Source organism: Phoca vitulina, unplaced genomic scaffold (genome assembly GCF_004348235.1).
Source record: "Phoca vitulina isolate PV1807 unplaced genomic scaffold, GSC_HSeal_1.0 scaffold88, whole genome shotgun sequence".
NCBI classification, from domain to species: domain Eukaryota; kingdom Metazoa; phylum Chordata; class Mammalia; order Carnivora; family Phocidae; genus Phoca; species Phoca vitulina.
Window position 1 is genome coordinate 1923611 of NW_022589791.1, and position 21900 is coordinate 1945510.

At 40.2% G+C, this 21900-nt stretch overlaps 1 protein-coding gene across 1 annotated transcript in view; it reads left to right on the top strand.

The window, feature by feature from the left end:
* The first annotated feature begins 20436 nt into the window (after window positions 1-20436).
* The window catches only part of MTPAP (mitochondrial poly(A) polymerase), a 30349-nt gene continuing 28885 nt past the window's right edge, over window positions 20437-21900 (top strand). The window contains exon 1 of the mRNA XM_032395861.1: window positions 20437-20617. Coding sequence (XP_032251752.1) covers window positions 20464-20617 — 154 coding nt within the window. The 5' untranslated portion in view covers window positions 20437-20463. The remainder of the gene's footprint in view (window positions 20618-21900) is intronic.

The window sequence follows — 21900 nt, forward strand, 5'->3', positions numbered from 1 at the left end:
ATAAGTATTTTAAAAATAGAAACATGGAACCACTCCCGCTTCCACCCCGTTGAATGAGCTCATTAAAACCACACCTCATCTTCTGGGAACTAAGTATTAGCCTTACTTCCTACAGAGAGGGCTCCCAAATACAGCTGCGTTTTAGGGAGCTGGTGAGATGGCTGCCCCAGCAGGGTGCTCTGGCTGTTCATGACATATAGGAGAACAGATTTCATGGGGGGGGGGGGGTGAATTAAGAGGAAGTTTGACTTAAAAGCATTTTTGAAAGTCTAACAAAGATTGGATCTGGTGTCCTGGAAGAGGCTGGACATTGGAGAACGAGTGAACAGGCATGAAAAAGTTTGCAGACTGCTTGCCTTTTTCTTGGTCAGGACTGTTGCAACAGACTTGCAAAAGCAATCCTGCTTTTTTAGGAGCTTGCTGGGAAAGTAAGGTTTCAGCTTGCCAGGGAGAAACCACCTGAGACAGCGCCAGTGCACAACCATAGGGGAGTTACTCAAGAAGCCATTATGATGTACATTACAAAACAGCTCTTTGGAAGCTGTTGGCAGCCAACAAAATGCCCTTTAAAGTTGAGTTGCAACCGGTTGCAGTTTACTTGAGGTTTTCTCCACCTAGAGCTTGGCACAATAGTGGGTTTGTAAACTGTAGTTTGCAAATCAGAACTCATTTACTCATGGAAACAAAATAATTAATAATGGGTAGGTCAGGGGGGCAGAACATTGATCTTATGTAACCCCAAATGGGGCTCTACACTAATGAACAGAATATGAGACGCTGCTTTCCAATGTTTTTTTGTGTTCACAAAATATGATGCTTAGGGGCGCCTGGGTGGCTCAGTCTTTAAGTGTCTGCGTTCGGCTCAGGGCATGATCCCAGGGTCCTGGGATCGAGCACCGCATAAGGCTCCCTGCTCTGCGGGAAGCCTGCTTCTCCCTCTCCCACTCCCCCTGCTTGTGTTCCTTCTCTCGCTATCTCTCTCTGTCAAATAAATAAATAAAATCTTAAAAAAAAAAAATATGATGCTTAGAGAATACTGGAATAAACTGGAATAAGCTGGGAGATACCTGTATGTAGCTTGGTGAAAAATGTGTTTTGTTTTCTTAGATAACAGTAAAATATGAAGTATTTGAAGTATTTGAAGATGATAATTAAATACTGAATTTGAATAAAGCTTTAAATAAGTTTCGTTTTGTTTTGTTTAGAGAGAGAGAGAGAGCATGCACAATGGGGGGCTTGCAGAGGGAGAATCTTAAGCAGGGGCTCGATCTCAAAACCCGGAGATCATGACCTGAGCGGAAATCAAGAGTTAGACACCTAACACCTAATTGACTGAGCCACCCGGGCGCCCCTAAATAAGATATTTTTAAAGTTAAGAGGAACTTGAGGCTGATTTCATGAGCATAACTTTTTTCTGCAGGTGTTTGTTGTAACAACTACAGATATTTACCAGTTAAGATATTTGAATAATGATCTGTCCAAACTTCTGATAATAACCTTCAGATGAGACACTGTACAGGTAGACATGTGGGTAATAAATTTAGAATCATTATTATAATCTTTAAAATTTTTTAAAGTTGAAATTCTGTTGAGAAAATCCAGTAGCTCTTTTCTTTCACAGGCACACTTAAGTTTCTTATGCTAATGTACGTGGGTTTCAATTACAATCAGAGTCTTTCATATTTAAGTCTTTCAAAATGACAAAGCCTTAATTTGCAGAACATGCATGCACTGTTATAGCAGTTAGCTTGGACAACACTAAAAAGACACATCAGCCCAGAGGATGAAGTATCCAGTGGAGGAGGAGATTCAGGGCGGACTTCCCCTGCTCAGGGACCACCAGGCCTCCCTCGTGCCTCACCCCCACTGCTAACTCTCCGTGACCTTGGGCCATGCTCCTCTGGTACCTGAAACAAACCCTTTCCTCCAGCAGGGCCTGGGTCATGGCAGCTGCTGGCTGATGGACCTGCTTGGCCTCACTCACCATCTGGAGGTGGATTAGGGATGTCCCTTAGATCTGTAGAGACCACATGGTATATCATTAAATTCTGCTCTGCCCTAGCGGCACCCATCCCAGATGAGATTGCAGAGGGGACAGGCCCTAGAGCCCCTGGCCCCACCTGATTGCCTTAAGGAATAAGGGTGAGTCTCTATAATGCCCTCCTAGAACATCTGTGTGCAAGACTATGCCCTCAGCTCCTGCAGCCCTCGCCACTTCAGGTGCTCCCTAGGACTGTTGGCTGAGGGGTGCAGCCAAGGATGAAAGGGACAATTTCTCTGTGCTCCTCCTTCCTTTTGCCTTCGCCTCACCTTTTGGGACACTGTACTCATAAACTTTTGTCAGCACTATGCAAAGTGGGAACAGCAACTGAACAAGGGAAATGGGGCTTGAGGCAGAGATGGAGTCCTCACGTGGGGGGAAGGGGAGAAAAATCCCCTGGAAGCCTTGGGAAGGGAGGGGAAGTTCCGGAATACTCTCGACTGTGGCCACTGTTTATCTAGGAGGGCTGTGTGTCAATTGGGCCTGTATGCAAATCAGAGATCTCCTGTTCTCATGTGCAGAGAGCTAAAACGTAGGTCTTTCAAAGTGCCTAAATTGCACTGCTCTGTGTGATCTCTATGATGTTTTTATTAATTACTCTGTGCTATGACTTCCTCAAATTTGAGGTCCTTGAGCCACCCTCTGAAAACAGAAACTACTCTATGCTTCTCTCTTCCACCTCCTAAATAGAAAGTCCTGCCTGGTACAGCATTTCTTAATCTTGGGCTTCCAAAATTGCCACACGGCTCAGGCTGCCCCCCAGAAACTGTGCAAGGCTCTGGCCTGGGGCCTGGGCAAGTGCTTTCATTTTTCACATTTTTAGAGAAGGAGAAAGGCCCAGCAGTGGGGCTCCCCCAAATTGCCTGGAGCAGTCCCACATGAATTTGTGGAGCTTATTCATGTGCAACCTCAGGTGCCTCCTGTCACTCCTGATTAACCTCAGCCCCCCACCCCAATACTGTGCAATCACGTGCCAGGGGTGCGTGGAAAAAGAACTGCCCAGGATGGGAGGGAAGTAAGTATTGGCAAGGTATTGTTTGCTGAGGGGAGGCATTGCTGCAAAAAGTTAAGTACAGTGACGGGCACTGAGTAATGCACAGAATTGCTGAATCGCTGCCTTGTACGCTTGATGCTAATGTAACACTGTACGCTAGTTATACTGCAATTAAATTTTTTTCGTTAAATATGCTGGAATTGGGTGCCTGGGTGGCTCAGTTGTTAAGCGTCTGCCTTCGGCTCAGGTCATGATCCCAGGGTCCTGGGATCGAGCCCCGCATTGGGCTCCCTGCTCAGCAGGAAGCCTGCTTCTCCCTCTCCCACTCCCCCTGCTTGTGTTCCTGCTCTCCCTGTCTCTCTCTCTGTCAAATAAATAAATAAAATCTTTAAAAAATATATGCTGGAATTAAAAAATAAAAAATAGATTACTGCAAATGTAAATGGATAGTAGGGGGAAAAAATCACACTAGAATAGCACACCCTCCCCAAATAATGACCTTAACTCTTCTCCTTTGAGATGGTATTCTTCACACACAACATGTGGGGCAATAGGTCGCATTATTTCAGCAGCCTATAAAAGTCATGGCGTGCTTATCTTCATGTGATTTGTTTTAAGTCAAGTGAGTCAAGCACATTTTGCGGTTTGCCCTTACGGTTATGTCACAGCGCTAGAAACAATTGCCAACAGATTCCATCTTTTAATTTTTTTAATTTTTTATTTTTTAAAGACTGTATTTATTTGTTTGAGAGAGAGAGAGAGCAGAGCAAGAGAGAGCACAGTGGGGGGGGGGGGTGGGCAGGTGGGACAGCGGGAGAGGGAGAAGCAGGCTCCCAGCTGAGCAGGGAGCCTGACACGGGGCTCCATCCCAGGATCATGACCTGACCAAATGCAGACGCTTAACCCACTGAGCCACCCAGGTGCCCCCAGACTCCATCTTTTTAGTGTGTGTGTGTTGGAGGAGGGGGTTGACTCTTTCCTTTCTTAATTAAAGCCAGGGATTACTGTTCATCACAACTTTTTTTCTTAGTATCAAGATGCTCTGATGGATGCATTTCATAATAACCAAGCATCATTGTACACTTGGACCATATTAAAATAACAGTGATAGCTACTATGTTTTAAGGATTTACCATGACCCAGGCACTCCCTTTAGCCAGATTACTTCACAACAGTCCTGAGGTGGGCTCTAGTGTCTCCTTTTGTGGGGGGGGGGGTTTACCTGTGTTTAAAGAGCTTAAGTAGTGTGTCCAAGGAAACTGGATTCTAATCCATGCCTGTCTGACCCCAAGCCCAAATAATAACTTCCTGCATCACCCCGCACGTGGGTGCCTCCCACGGCAAAAGCAGCTCAGTGCGTGTCTGGCATTGGAGGAAAACAGGACTGACCATAGGCCAATTGTGAAATGCCCCGGATTGCTTTCCCATCCTGGCCTCTCCTTTCCTCTCACCTCTGGCCCCTTCCTCATGACGTGAGTGGATTTCAGGCATACCTCAGCCAGGTGTTTATATTTTTAATTTTTGATCTCTCATTGGGAGTGGAGAGGTTCGAAGGAATTTCAATGATATTCCAGGAGTCGAGATGAGGGGGAATGCTGAGCCCCAGGAAGCCTCCAGAGTAGGACACCAGTTTTGCTTATCCTTACAGTAAACTGGCTTTAATTCCTCTTGGGGTCTGCAGGAACCCAGAGGGACTTCCTGAGCCTCTCACCCCGGTGCTGGTGGAACGTAGGCTTGTGTAGGTGCTGCTGGGGCCTAAGATGTTCTTAAGGCGGGTGAGCACTGTTCCCACTCACCCACCCACCTCTGGCACAGATACACAGTCCCCAGGCCAGCACTGTCCCCCAAAACAAGAGTCCTTTGCCCAGACCCCTACAGGCAGTAACATGATGGATGGAGCCCGTTTTTACCAGCTCACGGAGCCAGTGTTGAACTTTGTAGGATCTGTGAGAGCTGCTTGCTAAACAGTCATTATGAAAAATAAAATTATATGGAATCACAAGTAAGTAAATTAGATATTAAAGACGAAGGTAATAAATACTAAAATAAATACTGAAAACTTACCTCTGATTATTTTGTTGCCTTTTATCATTTCCCAGGCTCCCGAGGTTACTCACGTCTATTATGTGTGTGTGTGGTGGAAATACTACACTTTGCAACTCTGCAGTCGGTGGCCTCACATTGGTAGCTTAAAATAGGCCACGGTGGGAGTATTCACACCACAGAAACCAGCAAATGCTACAAACCGGGGCAGGGTTTTGAGAAGGCTGGTTGTTAAATAGTTAGCAGCGCACCATGGCCTATAGATAAATTTTATGTTTTCAGGTACTTTCGACACATTTGAGGTTATTGACTTTGTTTTTGCACCCTACCCTCGCTTTCCTAATATTCCACGATACATCTAAATACCTCATTTCCACCCAAGTAACAAAATCTTCAATGATGTAGGCTGACGACAGGCGTCCACCTGCTGTGAGTGGAGGCTTTCCTGTCCAGCTCCATCCCTATTCTAACAGCAGAGCCAGGAAGGGGAGAAGGGCATCAGTGGCCATCAGGCCCCTGGGGCACGGGGCACAGTGAACCTGGCCACCCAGCAGTGGGCAGTGGGAGGAGACACTTTCACTCCTAATCTGAACTCCCCTGCTGACCCTGGCTGGGTTTGGAATCCGGGCTCCACGTTGGCCTATAGGAACTACCTGGGGAAGTCTCATTCAGTAGATGACGGCCCTAGGATCTGAATTTCAGAAAACTCCAGGAGAATGTTACTGGGAAATACTGGGCAAGTAGAAAGAGCACTTCTGAGATTCAAACCTCTGCTTTGTCACTTTCTGTCCATGTGACCCAGTGCTAATCACTTAAATTCATGGAGCCTTGGTTTTTGTTTTTTGTTTTATGGAAAGGAAAACAAAAGCTACTTTGTTTTCATTTTACTTTTTAATGACTGACTTTTTACAATTTCAAAGGCTGATAACAACCCACAGCTTTGACATTAGGAGAAAAGTTAAATCAATTATTATGTGAACATCCTTGAGTGTGTGTTTATGCAGTTCTGGCTTCTGGGAAATAGCAGTGGACAAACTCAGTGGCCTTCAGGGAGCCTACAGCTTGGTGAGAAAGAGGCACATACAGGAGTATAGTTTGTGACAAGCGCCCTGTAGGAAATGAACAGAGTGGAGGAAGTTAGAGGGTGTGAGAGATGCTTATGGACTAGACCTTGCGTAGGTCAGAGAGGACTTTTCTGAGAATGTAGCCCTCACATAAAGAGAATGATGTCTAATGCAACCTGGTACACATCCAAAGTTGCTGTGTAGGAATAGCTGTTTGTCACTTAAATCCATGCTTCAGTTGTATTATTAGTTGACATGGATAGATTCTCAAAGTAAGCAAAGATCCTAGAGGTGATTTCATCCAACACCTTCAACTTATAAATGATGAAAATGAGGTCAAGGGAGTGACTTAGCCAGAGTCACGTTACTGGCGAATAACAGAACCATGTTCAGAGGCTAGCTTTTTTGACCCACAGATCCTGTCTCTTATCATTGTAACACACAGCTCCTTTTAGAGGAGAGTAATATAAAGAAATGTTGCTCTGTGTGGTTCCCATAAATACACTGTAATCAAATATAATCACCTGCATGATCTTTTTTTTTTCCCTGATGCAAGTCTAGGGCGAAAGAAAGTACATGTTTTAGTGTTATGTGATGTCCAGACGTCTTTTTTTTTTCTCCTTTCACTTGCTGTGTGATTTGGAAAAGCTGCTTAATCCTTCTGAGCTGTAGTTGCCTTATTTAGGAAGTGAGGATGCTTAGTAAATATGGCTATTATTCCAATGTTTGAATGGAGAAAGTAGTAAGAGAGTACAGGGGAAAAATGGCACATCCAGTGATAAAATTTCACATCTTCTAGGTATGGGGTGTAGAGTAGAATTTGGTGGTGGTTGGGTTTTTCTTTCACCTGAATAGGGCTCTGATTAGAAACAGAAACCCCGGGTCAGTGCATGGAGAAACCTGAGGAACCATGTCAGCGGGTCAAAGCCATCTTGCTGTGGTTTTTCTTTTTAAGATACCAAACCTTCCGGTTTTCTTCAGTGCTTCTTTTATTATACTTTATTTGTTGCATCATAAGCTACGTGGTTGTGGTTTCATTTTTACCATGTAAACTGGATTATCCCACTGCAAATCTCCCTGGGGTTCTTGGAAAAATATCTAAAACTGATAAGAAGCAGGACATTTTTAAAGAAAAACCCAACTAAGAAATTACTGAAAGTTTTCCATAGCTTGTAGAGGTTTTAGGAAGGTCTTAACTGTCTCTTTGGAAAGGTCAATTTAAAGGCTTATTCTATGTCTCAGGGAACTGCATGGAGTACTTATTTTTTAGAACACTGGAACAGACTGGAATAAGCCTAATTTTTTTTAAAGATTTTATTTATTTATTTATTTATTTATTTATTTATTTATTTATTTGAGAGAGAGAGAGAGAGCACGAGTAGGGGGAGGAGCAGAGGGAGAGGTATATGAGCAGAGAGCTTGATGTGGGGCTCAATCCCAAAACCCCAGGACCATGACCTGAGTCAAAGGCTGATGCTTAACTGACTGAGCCACATGGGCGCCCCTGGAATAAGCTTAATTTTTGATGTCTTGGAGCCTTTAGCTATGAGGCTCATCAGGCAGGCTTCTCTTTTTCTAACCCAGCTGGGTGGCCGCAGACCAAGCAGAAGTGGCTTGATCTGGGGAGAAAATGCTGGCTCCATCCAGAGGGGTAGGATCACTCTGTTCCCAGATACCAGTCTTCCACTAGAGGCTGGTTTCTTCTGACTTGCAGCCCCGGGGAAGATGTTTCTGCCCATAAGAAGACAGTCCTCCTATAGCTTGGTGGCAGCGACATTTCCAGAGGGGTGGGCAAAGGGACAAGTGACACAGGCTCTGAGAGGGAGCAACACCCAGAGGAAAGAAACATGGCAAAACCATCTCCCTTCCCTCTTGCCTCTTCAAAGGATCTTTTCTTTCTTCTTTCTTCCTTTCCTTTTTTAAGGAAAAGAAGATATGAGTTAGTATTAAATGTGGCAAGAAGGGAAATGAGTATCTCTACACCGGTGACTATGTGTCTGAGTATGTGGGCCTGTTAGGGTCTAAGGTCATAGAACTCAATATTAAAGTTGGCTCCACAATCAAAATTCACATATACGTGAATCCATAGAACTCTTTGTAACCTAAGTATAAAAAAAAAAGTATAAGCAAATTTAACAAATATAGCTATTATTATTATCATCATCATCATTATAATTATTACTCTGAATACGGCAAAAAAAGCACTAACCTGTTCTCCGGGGAGAAAAGTAACTCTAGCAATAACTAGATCACGTGACGTGTTTATCATGGGGTAAAACAACTTCTTCAGAAAAGTGTAGACTTCCATGGGATCACACACACATGGTGATCGTCTTCGGGGGAGGTTCCCCAGTTATAGCACACCGAACAGCTTGTAAAAGAGGCGGATTCCTGAATCCCACCCGTGCATAGTCCGATTCAATAAGTGGGCAGGTAAAGCCCAGAACTCTTGTATTGTAATATCTCGCCAAATGCTTCTCAGGAAAGAGTCAGGTCCCTGGACCAACTTTAGAAAGCCTAGCCTCCCAAAAAGAGAAAAAACACTCAGGCTAGAATATACAAAGTCAAACTGCAGTCACAAAAGCTGGTGTTCACACATTTTCAAAACATTTGTTTGCAAGCCCTGGTATGTGAGGTTAAATCTAATTGACCATTCATGTTCCCAAAAGAGCAGTGATCGCTTAGGAAAAAAAAAAAATCTTACAGGAAAGAGAAAAGTTGTCAATGCTACTCATTTACATAAAACATTTCAGAGGGTAGTGAAGAAGATACAGAGCTCTTTCCCTGAAGGCAACTCTGTAGCTCAGAGCTCTAGGTAATTCATCAAATAGAAGGCGTTCTTATAGCCCTGATGGAAATGTTTCCTATGATTTCAGGCTTGTCCAAAAGTCCTCTAAGGTGTATTCTAAGGTGCCTGAATTACTCTCTTTGAGGATCTTTGATAGGTTTTTTTTGGGGGGGAGTTATTTTTTATTTTTTAAAGATTTTATTTATTTGTTAGAGAGAGAGAGAGAGCACAAGCAGGGGGAGTGGCAGGCAGAGGGTGAAGCAGGTGCCTGCTTAGCAAGGAGCCTCACACAGGACTTGATGCCGGGACCCTGGGATCATGACCTGAGCCGAAGGCAGACACTTGAGCAACTCAGCCACCCAGGCATCCCTGGGTTTTTTTTTTTTTTTTTAATATTGTTAAAATATTAAATTTTTCCTTCAGACAGAGGAGGAGAGAGACACACAGTGATCGACCAAACTGGGACTGTGGGTCACCCCGATCACTATTCTACCTTTACTTACAGCCTTTTTTTTTTTTTTTTAACCTCAGGCAAATTATTTAATTTCGCTGTGCCTCAGTTTCCTCACCCATAAAATGAGACATGATAATAGCTTATTTTATCGAATCTAAGATAAACATTTTCCCCAAATTTTAAAATCTCTGAAATCAAAGTGTACTTCACCATGACAATGAGAAAGCATTGTATCCTAGATTAATTGGCAGCATTTTTGTTAGTGGCACATAAAATGAGGGAGTGTTTTATAATGATGGTATCTTAGACTAGATGAAATATGATAATAATAGCTCTATTCTAGGGTTTTGTGGGGGGTTAACTGAGTCAAGAAACAAAATGTTTAGAACCATGACTAGCTTAATTCACTTAATAAATTAATCTATTAATATTCTAATCTGTGGATGGATTATAAATTAACTAGTGTCTCCTTGTTGAACCTTTAGATTGTCTCCAATAATATCCCTACATTATATACTGCATTGAACGTAAACTTTTATGTGCCTCTCTAATCCTAGAAGTGGAATTACAAGGTCAACAAGCATGAACATATTGAGGGGATGGACTTATAATCATGGTGACTAGAAAGTCAGTCAAACCTGGGTTAGAAGAAAAAAAAGGAAAACCAAAACCAAACCAACAAAAGCCTGGGTTAGAGTTACTACTTTGTGATCTTGGTCATTTTACTTAATCTTTCTACATCTGTTTTTGCATCTATAAAAGAAGGATAATAATAACAGTCACAGGCATATTGTGAGGTTTAAATAAGATGATGTGATTAGACATAATACAGCATAGGCCCATTGTGAGTTCCAATTAAGTGTAAGCTATTTTTATTAAGACATTGAGATACTGGTAGCATTACATGGCGGCATCCTAGCTTTGGATGAGTATGACCACCAGTTCTCAACAGTGTCCCCCTGTGGCCATAATGGAAATAGCAGCAGCAGAAAATTCTGTGTAGTCAGAAATGATCAGATTCATCAGTTCTTCTGGTGGTGTTGACAGGACTGTCTATTTGGAAGGGAGAAGCCTGAGCCTAGGATTCGTGAGTGACCCAAGATAGACAGACTCAGGAAACAGTGAGTGTTGCCAATCTGAATATGAGGGCCTAAGCGATTGCTTTAAATATTGAAAGACGATCTCATTTAGATCTCATATATGAACCGATGAAGAGTTCAACATCATTTCTATGGATACATCATAGGAACAGCTTATCTCTCTGCATAATATAACCATGAAAAATCACTTTGGCAATTTTATTTGGGCCATATAAATCCTGGCAAACTCTAAGACTGAATTTTAGTGAATGGTTGGGATTGGCATACTGATATCCAAGCTATTATTCATGAAAGGCCTCTGGGCTTGAACTTCTGGACAAATGGGATGCGTAGAGCTTAGAAAGACAATCAGAAGTGATCATACAATGAGCATGTTGAATATATTCAACAGCTGGCTTGTCAGGTAATAGATTTACATATTTCATTAATTTTATTTCAGAGAACATCATGTCAATCTTAATTCTGTGGCTTCTACAATTTACTCCTAAAGGTTAAATAGGAGAAATATGATTTTAAAATAAGCTTTTACTATCTTAAGTATATTAATATCTAGAAGTATAGAGCTATAAGTGACAGTTTTGAAAAATTACTATCAGTAGCAAAACCATAAAACCCCGAAGATATGAATGTAGATGGTCAGTTTGAATTATAATAAATTTAGAATATATAATTATGAAGGTTTATATGATTTTTAAGTTTAGTTTGACCGTATTTAGGAATTTATATAATCACTTAATTAACAAAGTGATATGGAAGCTCTAACATGTTCAAAGGTACTTCCTTTTTTTCCCCTAAATATGCATGGTACAAAATTTAAAAGGGGCAAAAATGTAGATGATGAAAAGTAATTCTCCCTGGCTCCCCTGATAATTAGATATTCAATTTCTCTCCTTTGAAGCAAATGGTAGATCTGAAAGCATTTTACATTTTTAATTAAGAAGTGTTTTAAATCTTTAAAATAAAATTCAGAATTACAACATGTTTTTTAAATATTTAAAAATTTAAAGGAACAAAAGGTATAAATAATCTCCTTCTCACAGTTGGTTCCATCTCCAAAGTCAATCAAAGCTACCAGTTTTTTGTGTATCTTTCCACAAATAGTTTGTACACATACAAGCCAAGTGTGTGTGTGCATACAGTGTCCTACCCTTTGTTTGTTTTACTTAGCAATTTACACAATGTATCTTGAAGATAGTTTCAGATCAGAAAATAAAGATCCTCCTCATTAATTTAGGTTATTTTGTTATCTCTTGCTGTAAGAAAGTAGCTCCAAGATCAAGGAAGTATATACATTTATAAAAGTAGAATTGTTGAATCAAAGGTTTTATGCATTTGCAATTCTGATAAGTATTGCCAAACTATCTGAAGGACACTAAGAAGTTGTTCTTTAAGTACCTAAAAGAAACTCAGAGTTGCATTTTAATTTTCACTGCAAATCCTGGTTTTATATAACAGAAAGGTAACTGTAGTCTAATCTCTGTCCAAACTATCTTAACTCCAAATTGGTAGAATATTAATAAATTCTTTAAGTTTTAAAGCATATAAAATTATAATAAAAAGTCTGCTTGCTTTAAGGGAGCAAATGGAAGAAAAAAGATGATCAGATTGGTTGAAATGAGAAGCGACAAGCAAGCTTATGAATATATGTCCTTTGTCAGCACAAGTATGTTTAAAATTTTTTTGTTCATAATTCAATGATTTGTGAACCTACTGTGTTCTTACTGCTGGAGAAACAAGATGAATAAATCACAGTCCCTAATGTCAAATTGCTCACAACCTTGAGTGTGTGTGCCTGTGTGTTTACCACTCTTGTCAGTTACACTGGCTCCCTCCTTCCCTCTTCACTGCACCATACCTTTTGGGGAACATCTGCTTTCTACTTCTTTATCCCTTTTAGCGTTTTACCGCTAGACCGAAGTCATCTACTGACTAGTCTGTTTTCCTCAGCAGAGAATGGACTCCATGAGGGCAGAAACACTTGCTATAAGAAACTCTTTGTTTTTTAATTTTTATTTTTGTTCGTTTGTTTGTTTTGAGAGAGAGAGAGTGCACAAGCAGGGGAAGGGGCAGAGGGAGAGGAAGAGAGTGAATCTCAAGCAGGCTCCACACTCAGCACGGAGCTGGATGTGGGGCTCGATCTCAGGACCCTGAGATCGTGACCTGAGCTGGAATCAAGAGTCCGACACTTAACCCGCTGAGCTCACCCAGGCGCCCCAAGAAACTCTTGATATAAGTCTTCTATAACCTTATAGTACTGGCACATAATTTTAAGGGAATAGGTCTGAATTCTAAGTCTTTGTGTTATGATGAAACAGAAGATCCTGTGTTCCTCTTTCTGCAGTTTAGCAGACACAAGGGACGAAAGCAAGATGTTGAATTCCTTTCCTTAAGGACATGCAGAGCAGGTTCCTGGTAGAGGTAGGACTAGAATCCAGCCTCCTGACTCCCAGGTCAGTGCTCTTTTTCTCTCTTGCCACTTGTGCCTGATCTTCAGTTCATATTCAGGGACTGCCCTTGTGCCAGGTGCTAGGCTAAGCCTGGAGGTGCAGAGCTATGAGATGTGCTCTTTGGACTGACTGATGAACTGAATGAATGAATGAATGAATGAATGAATAAAAATATATATCTCTGTTTACCTGATAACTAAGTCAGTTTTTCTACGTGTATTAGTCTAAAGCAAGTGAAAGGGGTTTGTGAGTTTTCCTCGCTCACGTGAAATAAAAGGTTGGGCAAAGTCAACCACTTCACTTACTAAGAGCCATTTATCCAGAGGGGTCTCCCCTTATTAGATGATGTGATTGAACTAGAAAGCAGTGAAACATTCAGTTAAGTCTTCTACTGAACACCCAGGCATTTAATAAAGGAGCTCAAGAAGTCTCCAGGATTAGAGCTGTACCTCTCAGATGAGAAGGCAGGAATCTCAGGCATTTGGGGATGGGGGAGAGCATAAGATCCATGGACTGCCAATCCAATTTTACTTAAAGATGATTTGAAAGGAAAAATAAAGTAATTCAGCTGTATGGTGAGAAAAACATTATTTTTCTACTGTTCCAAATATATAAATATTTAGAGAATGCAAAATTTCCTTGATCTTAAAGATAAAAGATACAATTTCACAGAAATTGAAAAATTGCATTGGTGCATACCTTTCAAAAGTCCCAGTGTTTGCTTTCCTGAGTTTGCTTTTCTCTGCTAGTAAAATTTTCCCTGGCACCTCTGTTTGCTGAACTGTTCTTAGCTGATGTATTTGGCTTTGAACATGAAAATCCTTCTTGGTGACTCGAATGGGAAACTAGGATCTGAAAAGAGGTAAGGTAACCATATAATTTATTGTCCAACTGGAACACTTTTGAGAGTGAAAGACAGTGTTTCTTTTTCTTTTTTTTTTTTTTAAAGATTTTATTTATGTATTTGACAGAGAGACACAGTGAGAGAGGGAACACAAGCAGGGGGTGGGCAGAGGGAGAAACAGGCTTCCCGCTGAGCAAGGAGCCCGATGCGGGGCTCGATCCCAGGATCCTGGGATCATGACCTGCGCCGAAGGCAGACGCTTAACGACTAAGCCACCCAGGTTCCCCAAGACAGTGTTTCAATAATTACATGGTCACAAACAATATATATGGTCTCTGAGCCCTAAATCACACATGTTCACTTTTTACCAAAGACTACCTTAACTTACAATAAGTATTTTAGTAGCATGTGAAATGTACACACAATATTTTGCTCCTTTCCTATTGGCTTCCCAATCTGCATAGGAATCTTTTTTCTTTTTAATGATGCAACAAATATATTTGTTTTTTAAGATGGCAATATGTTAAAAGTCCCTCATTTCTATGCACCTAAGCCTCTGATTTCCTTCCTTATAGGGAACTGTCACTGCTGACAGTTTGGAGAGTGTCCTTCCAGACATTTCCAATGCTATATTTCACAGGATCTCTCAAACGAGAGAAGGGTCGGTTGGCTTCGTGATGTGAAATGCATTCAATCTGATTGATGACTATGGTCTGATGTCACAATAATATTGATAATAACTATAAGTATAGGGCAGGCTTATTAGTTTGCTAGTCCTGCTCTTAGCAAAATGGCACCATTGAGGTGGCTTGAAATAACAGAAATGTATTGTCCCACAGTCTGGAAAGCTAGAAATCCAAACTCAAGTGTTGGCGAGGCCATGTTCCCTCTGAAGCCTGTAGGGGAATCCTTCCTTGTCTCTCCCTAGCTTCTGTGGTTTGCTGGAAATCTTTGGCATTCTTTGGCTTGCAGCCACACAACTACGGTCTCTGCCTCGTCAACATAGGGCATCCTTTCTATGTCTCTATCTTCACATGGCCATATTCTTATAAGGATACCAGTCACATTGGATTAGGGGCCCACGCAACTCCAGTATGACTTCATCTTAACTAATTACATCTGCAATAACCTTATTTCCAAATAAGGTCGTATTCTGAGGTACAGGGGGCTAGGACTTGAACATATCTTTTTTGGAGGACACAATTCAGTCCCTAGCAGTCAATAAACTTTGTAAACCAAAAGATTAAGGCTACCGTCTGTAACAAATATTCAGTGATATCCAGAAGTTTGACTTCTTTCTTCCCATGTTCGAGAGAATCTATGTGGGCAATTCTTGATAGACATAGAGAAAGCCGAATGAACTGACCTCAGCTAGTAGAACCCCCAACTCTTTGACAAAGATTTATTTGCACTAGCCTTTTCAAAAGAGAAATCATTAACAAGACAATAATCAGATATCATGGGTATAATGTTTTATTAAATATTGAATAGATACAAAATGGTATTTACAAATATGTGTATGGTAAGAAGAATTCTAATACAATGAACACCCGTGGCCCCACCACACAGTTTAAAAAATAAAACATTACCATATCTTTGAAGTGTCCTATGTGAGATTTTTTTTTTTTTAAAGATTTTGTTTATTTATTTGACAGAGACACAGTGAGAGAGGGAACACAAGCGGGGGGAGTGGGAGAGGGAGAAGCAGGCTTCCCACCGAGCAGGAAGCCCGATGTGGGGCTCGATCCCAGGACCCTGGGATCATGACCTGAGCCGAAGGCAGACGCTTAACGACTGAGCCACCCAGGCGCCACTCCTATATGGGATTTTTTAATGGTAGAGTTAATATGTTGACACATGCTTATTGTGAAAAAATTGTATATAATTAGAATTATATGATGTAAAAATTTGAAGTCTTTTCAAGCCAGAGGTACCCTCTAGACAAAGTAACTCACTCTTTGTAATAAAGGAAGAGAGTTTCATGGTATGTCTGTACCCTAGTTGATGTAACCAACGATTGATGTTGGAGTTATTTCCATTTTTTTGCTTTTACAATTAATGCTGCAGTGAACCTCCTTGTATATATAACCTTGTACACTTGTGCATGTATATCTATAGGGTAAATTCCTAGAAGTGGAAATGTTGGTAAAAGTCATGAATGTGTTTTTTAAACTTACATAATTTGAGTTGGTTTTTGATACATCACATTAAAATGCTTCCAAGTAAAAGAATTGTTGCACCAGTCTTCAGAAAATGAGAACAAGTCAGCACTTGAACCCATATTTAATATTGTGGACTGTAACCTAGTTGACTATATCACATACAAAGATGATCTCAGTTTACAAAGGAGATCAGGGAAAGCCCCACGATGTGAGGCCACTTGCTGGAATTTCCTGGGGCAAGTACTTTACTATTATGATCAACAGTGAATCATTCATTTAACAAACATAACACCTACCCACATCATCTCCATATAGTCCATATTCCTAGTCCAGTCCCTTCACTAGGGAACTAGACTACATCCTCTCTCAAGAACTACTAAAGGACATAGCTCAGCAATTTTCTCTTCTGTCTCCCATAATACCTATTTTCTATCTCTACTGGGATTGTTTGGATCAATGTACAAATATGTTATTTCTTCATACCCCATTTCTCTATTCACCTTAGTAGTAAGATCCCTAAAATAATTTTCTGTACCATCTGTTTTAAGTTTTCTCCTCTCATTCATACTTGAACCAATTCCAATTGCATTTTCATATCCATCTTCCATTAAAACTGCTTTTACCAAGAATATTAGTGACCTCCATATTTCTTGCAAAATCTTTCTCTATGTACTCATCACTACTGACATACTCCATATTTTAATTATATTTGTTTATTGAATGTCTCTCCCTACTAAAAGATAAGCTCCATAGGGCAGGGATTTTATCTGGATTTTTTTTTCATTTTATCTCCAGCACTTAGAACATTGCCCATAGTAATAAATCAATAATACCTGTCCAATAAATATACTTACTTGGGCTTATGCTGTACTTGAGGAAAGACAGATAGTAAGCAAAGTAAGCATAGAAACATATATATAATGTCAGATGGTAAAATATGCTATCAAGAAAGAGCAGGTAAGGAGAATGGGGAATACTATGCCATACTTGCCATGCAAGTTTTTACCCAAAAGCATTGTTATTTTATAAAGTGATAAAAAAAATGCTTCTCTAGTGAGGCAACATTTGAACAGAGACCTGAAGGAAGTAAGGGAATAAGCCATATGGGAGAAAAACAACCAAGGAAGAGAATACAGCAAGTGCTAATGCCCTGAGGTGCAAATTTTCTTGGATTTCTGAGAAATATCAAGGAGACTAGTATAGGAAGAGTAGAGTAGATGAGGCACAGAGTGCCAGAAAATGTGATCTAGAAGAATTGGGACGCTCATTTATATCAGATCTTGTAAGATTTTAGCTTTTACTCTGGAGTGGGAAAGAAGTCCCTGGAGCATTTTGAAAAGAATGACATAATCACAACACTGTAGCCAGAGGGCTGAGAACAGACTATATGGAGTACAGTAGAAAGAGGCAAACCAGTTAAGAGATTAGAGCAAAAATATAGGTAAACTGAATGCAGCAACATGTAAAAAGGATTATACACCATGACCAGTGGGATTATTGCAGGAATGCAAGATTGGTTTAACACCTGAAGATTAATTAATGTAATATACCATATTAAAAGAATGCAAGACAAAAGCATAAGATCATCTTGATAGATGCAGGAAAAAAACAAAACAAAACAAAAAAATAATCCAACACACTTTCATTGATAAAAATGCTTAACAAACAGTAAGGGAAGGGAACTTCCTCAACCTGGTAAAAGGATCTACAAAACACCCACAACTAATAACATAAACTATAAGGATGCTTTTCCACTAAGAACAGGAACAATACAGGATGTGCATTCTTACCACCTCTATTCAACATTGTACTGGAGGTTCTAGCCAGAGTTATTAGGTAAGTAAATGAAATAAAAGCTTCCAAACTGTAAAGGAAGAAGTTAAACTATCTCTTTGCAGATGGCATGAAGTTATATATAGAAAAATCTAATGCAGCTACCAAAAAACTATTAGAACTAAAACTGAGTTATCAAGGTTACTGGATACACTATTAACATACAAAAATCAATTGTGTTTCTATTGCAATGAACATTCTATTGAATGTTCTATCTACTTGCAATTAATAATCCATAAACAAAATTAAGAAAACAATTTCATTTATAGTAGCATCATAAAGAATAAAATACTTAGAAATAAATTTAATAAATATAAGATTCATACACTGAAAACTGGAAAACATTGTTGAAAGAAATTAAAGGAGAACTAAATAAATAGAAGGGCCTTCCATGTTCATGTTTTAGATTTAATGTTGTTAAGATGACAATACTCCTGAAATTGATCTACAGATTCAACACAATTCCTATCAAAATCTCAGCTGCCTTTTGGGCAGCAACTGAGAAGCTGATCATAAATTCATATGGAAATCTAGGGACCTGATATAGCCAAAACAATCTTGGAAAAGAAGAACAAGTTTGGAAAACTCATACTTTCTGATTTTAAAACTTACTACAAAGCTACATTGATCAAGGTAGTGTGGTACTGGTGTAAGGATAAACATATAGATCAATGAAATAGAATTTAGAATCCAGAAATAAGCCCAGATATCTATGATCAACTGACTTAAACAAATATGCCAATACCATTTAATGGGCAAAGTAGAGTTTTTTAAACAAATAGTACTGGGACAATTTGAATATCCACAAGCAAAACCATGAAATTGGATGCCTACCTCATACCATATATAAAAATTTACTCAAAATTGATCAAAGACCTAAATGTAAGAACTAAAAATATTAACATCTTAGAAGCAAACATAGGGGTAAATCTTCACAACCTCAGGTTAGGCAATGTTTCTTAGATATGACACTAAAACACAAGCAACAAAAGAAAAAAATAAAGAAATTAGATTTCATAAAAATTAACTTGTATGTTTTAAAGGACACCATCAAAAAAGTGAAGTTCAACCCACAGAATAGGATCAACTGTTTGCAGATAATATATCTGATAAGGACTTATATCCAGAATATATAAAGAACTCTTAAACAGTAGTAAAAATCCAATTAAAAATGGGCAAAGGATCCGAATGGATATTTCTTCAAATACACAAATGACCAATAATCACATGAAAAGAGCTCATCATTCATCAAATGCAAATCAAAAGTGAGATACTACTCATACCCATCAGTGTGGCTATTAAAAAAAAACACAGAAGGAGCGCCTGGGTGGCTCAGTTGGTTAAGCGACTGCCTTCGGCTCAGGTCATGATCCTGGAGTCCCGGGATCGAGTCCCGCATCGGGCTCCCTGCTCGGCAGGCAGTCTGCTTCTCCCTCTGACCCTCCCCCCTCTCATGCTGTCTCTCTCTCTCTCTAATAAATAAATAAAATCTTAAAAAAAAAAACAGAAAATAACAAATATTGGCAAGAATGTGCAGAAACTGGAAACTTCTTACACTACTAGTGGGAATGAAAATGGTGCAGCTGTTTTGGAAAAGAGGCTGACATTTCCTCCAAAGATTAAACATAGAGTTACCATATGGCCCAGCACTTCCACTCATAGGTATATGCCCAAGAGAAGTGAAAGCATATGTTCACACAAAAACTGATACATGAATGTTCATAGTAGCATTATTTATAATAGCCAAAAGGTAGAAACAGCAGAAATGGATAACCATATGCAGCATATCCATTGTTAAAAATAAGACAACAGGCCCCAAACAGTCACTTGTTTAAACCCCATGTAACCAAACCAAGACTTCATTTGTTTCAACTCTCCCAGAAATGGAATCTTAATCCAGTCAGTCAGGAATCACCGGATCAGCACTAGCTAATTAATTTGCCTGATAGGACTGGGACATCTCCTAAAGGAAAGTAACTTTGCAATAACCAACAGGCTTTTTGCTTAGTTTCACTTCCTTGTTCCTGCTCTCCTCTGCCTATAAAAGTCTTTTGTTTTTATTTTCAAGTCTCCAGGCTTTAAGAGTCCTTTCTATCTGCTAGATCGGATGTTGCCTGATTTGAATTGTTTTTTTCCTCAAATAATCTCTTAAAAATTTTAATATGCCTCAATTTATCTTTTAACACATGTAATGGAATGTTATTTTTGGTCACAGGAAAGAATGAAGTACTGGGGCGCCTGGGTGGCTCAGTCATTAAGCCTCTGCCTTCGGTTTAGGTCATGAGCCCAGGGTTCTGGGATTGAGGTCCGCATCAGGGTCCCTGCTCCGCGAGGATTAAGGGTTAAGAGTCAATACAAGTAGAGCACTCACAACAGTGTCTGTTAAAGAAAAAGTGTTGGCATTTATTATACGCTAAGTATAGATTCCCAAGTCAGTGCTCCTTCCTCATGACCTCGCTCTCTGGTTCTATTTTCAGGACTATTTTAAAGAGCAGGTGGTGGGCTCGTTCTATTGGGGAGGGGTCTTTTAGAGAACTGTGGGAGAGCGGAAAGGAAACAGGTCCAAAAGCAAAGGCATCTTTAGTCGGCAGCTTTCGCCTAGTTTGACCCTCTAGGCTTCCCATTCCTTTCGCTCCAGCGCGCATGCGCGGGAGCCTGTGCCCTTTCGTCTTCCCGCTCGTGTTACTTTGACAATGGCGGCTCGCGGCGTGTGGATGTTGGCCTGTTTACCCCTATGTGCTCAGAGAAGTCAAGTCCTGCGTCCTACTCACAGGCTTCTCAGTTGCTCAGGAACTGTGGCAGCAGACGTTAAGAGAGACGAGCAGTCCTCGAGGAACGTGGAGACAGGTGATGGCGCAGTGTTCTCGGTTTGCTCTGTATCGGCGACCCACCGCGGGCGAGGGAAAGGGAGAGAGACTGGGATCGTGGGCGAGCGCGTGGCTTGTGCGTGGAGCCTTTGGCAATAGGGTGAGGCCGTGTCCCGTCCTCCTCTAATCTCATCAGGGGAACGCAGGGCCGCTCCTTGCTCGTGGTGGTAGTGGGGTGGGTGATGTTTCTTTGAGGACGCCTGTGTACAGTAATGAAAGTATTTAAATATTTGTGAAGTTCAGGCTAAGAGAACGGCTTGCTAATATTTTATAATTTGGCAGAACAACGTTCCCAATGAAAACAGTGATGCCACACATCGGTCAGTTGCTGAATTTACAAATGTATCTGATTTTATAAGTTGTTGATGGAGGACGAGTAGTGAAGCATTAATGAATAACAATATTCGCGGCTCCCAAATGTAGTATTCTGCCTGTGGACATTACTGCCGTTTGCTTTATTCTTTTGGCCATTTTGGTAACCAGGTAACAGATTTGCATTCACCGGAACAGGCTGCTGCCCCGTAAACGTTCTAAATTTATATGCTTCTTTGTGTATTGAGAAGCCCACTATTAGTGAACCCCTCGTGTGACCCAAAACTGCATGTATCTTATTTACAATTTTTAAAACAATCTAGCAAAGACTGTATCATCTGTCTCCACTTAACAGGTGTACAGAGAGGCTCAAAGAGCTAAGTAACTTGTGCAAGGTTACATAGCTGAGTTCATTTAGACCTCGAATCAAATTATTAAGCAATATGTTGATTTCTGCCATTTCTTGGGGCTATAGTTTTAAGAGATGAAATTATTTCTGGGAATATTTTTGTAGTAGGCTAATCAAGTAAAATGTTTTCCCTTAAAATAAATGGTGGGATTGCTCTTCTCATCAGACTGTATAAATAAAGGTTCATATTGACAGGGAGTGAGAATTGTTACTTAATATGACATTTCACTGACATACTGATTGGATTGTATTTGGTAGAAACTGCTTCTATTAAAAATACTCAAGTAACTGAAAATTTAAGTAAGGATTCTGTCAAAGAAGCTATTGTAATTTGACATCCGTATAGTGGTTTAGATTTGGGAGTTTTTTCTTAAGCTCTTTGAGAAATAAAACTGTAAAGTTGGTACGGAAGGAGTTATTACTGCAGTTTATAGATGAGGAAAAAGGCTAGTCCAAGTGGCGAGTTGAAACTTACCCATCTATGAAGTAGCAAAGATAAGGAAAAAACCTGATTCCAAGACTATACTCTTCGTTCATACAGC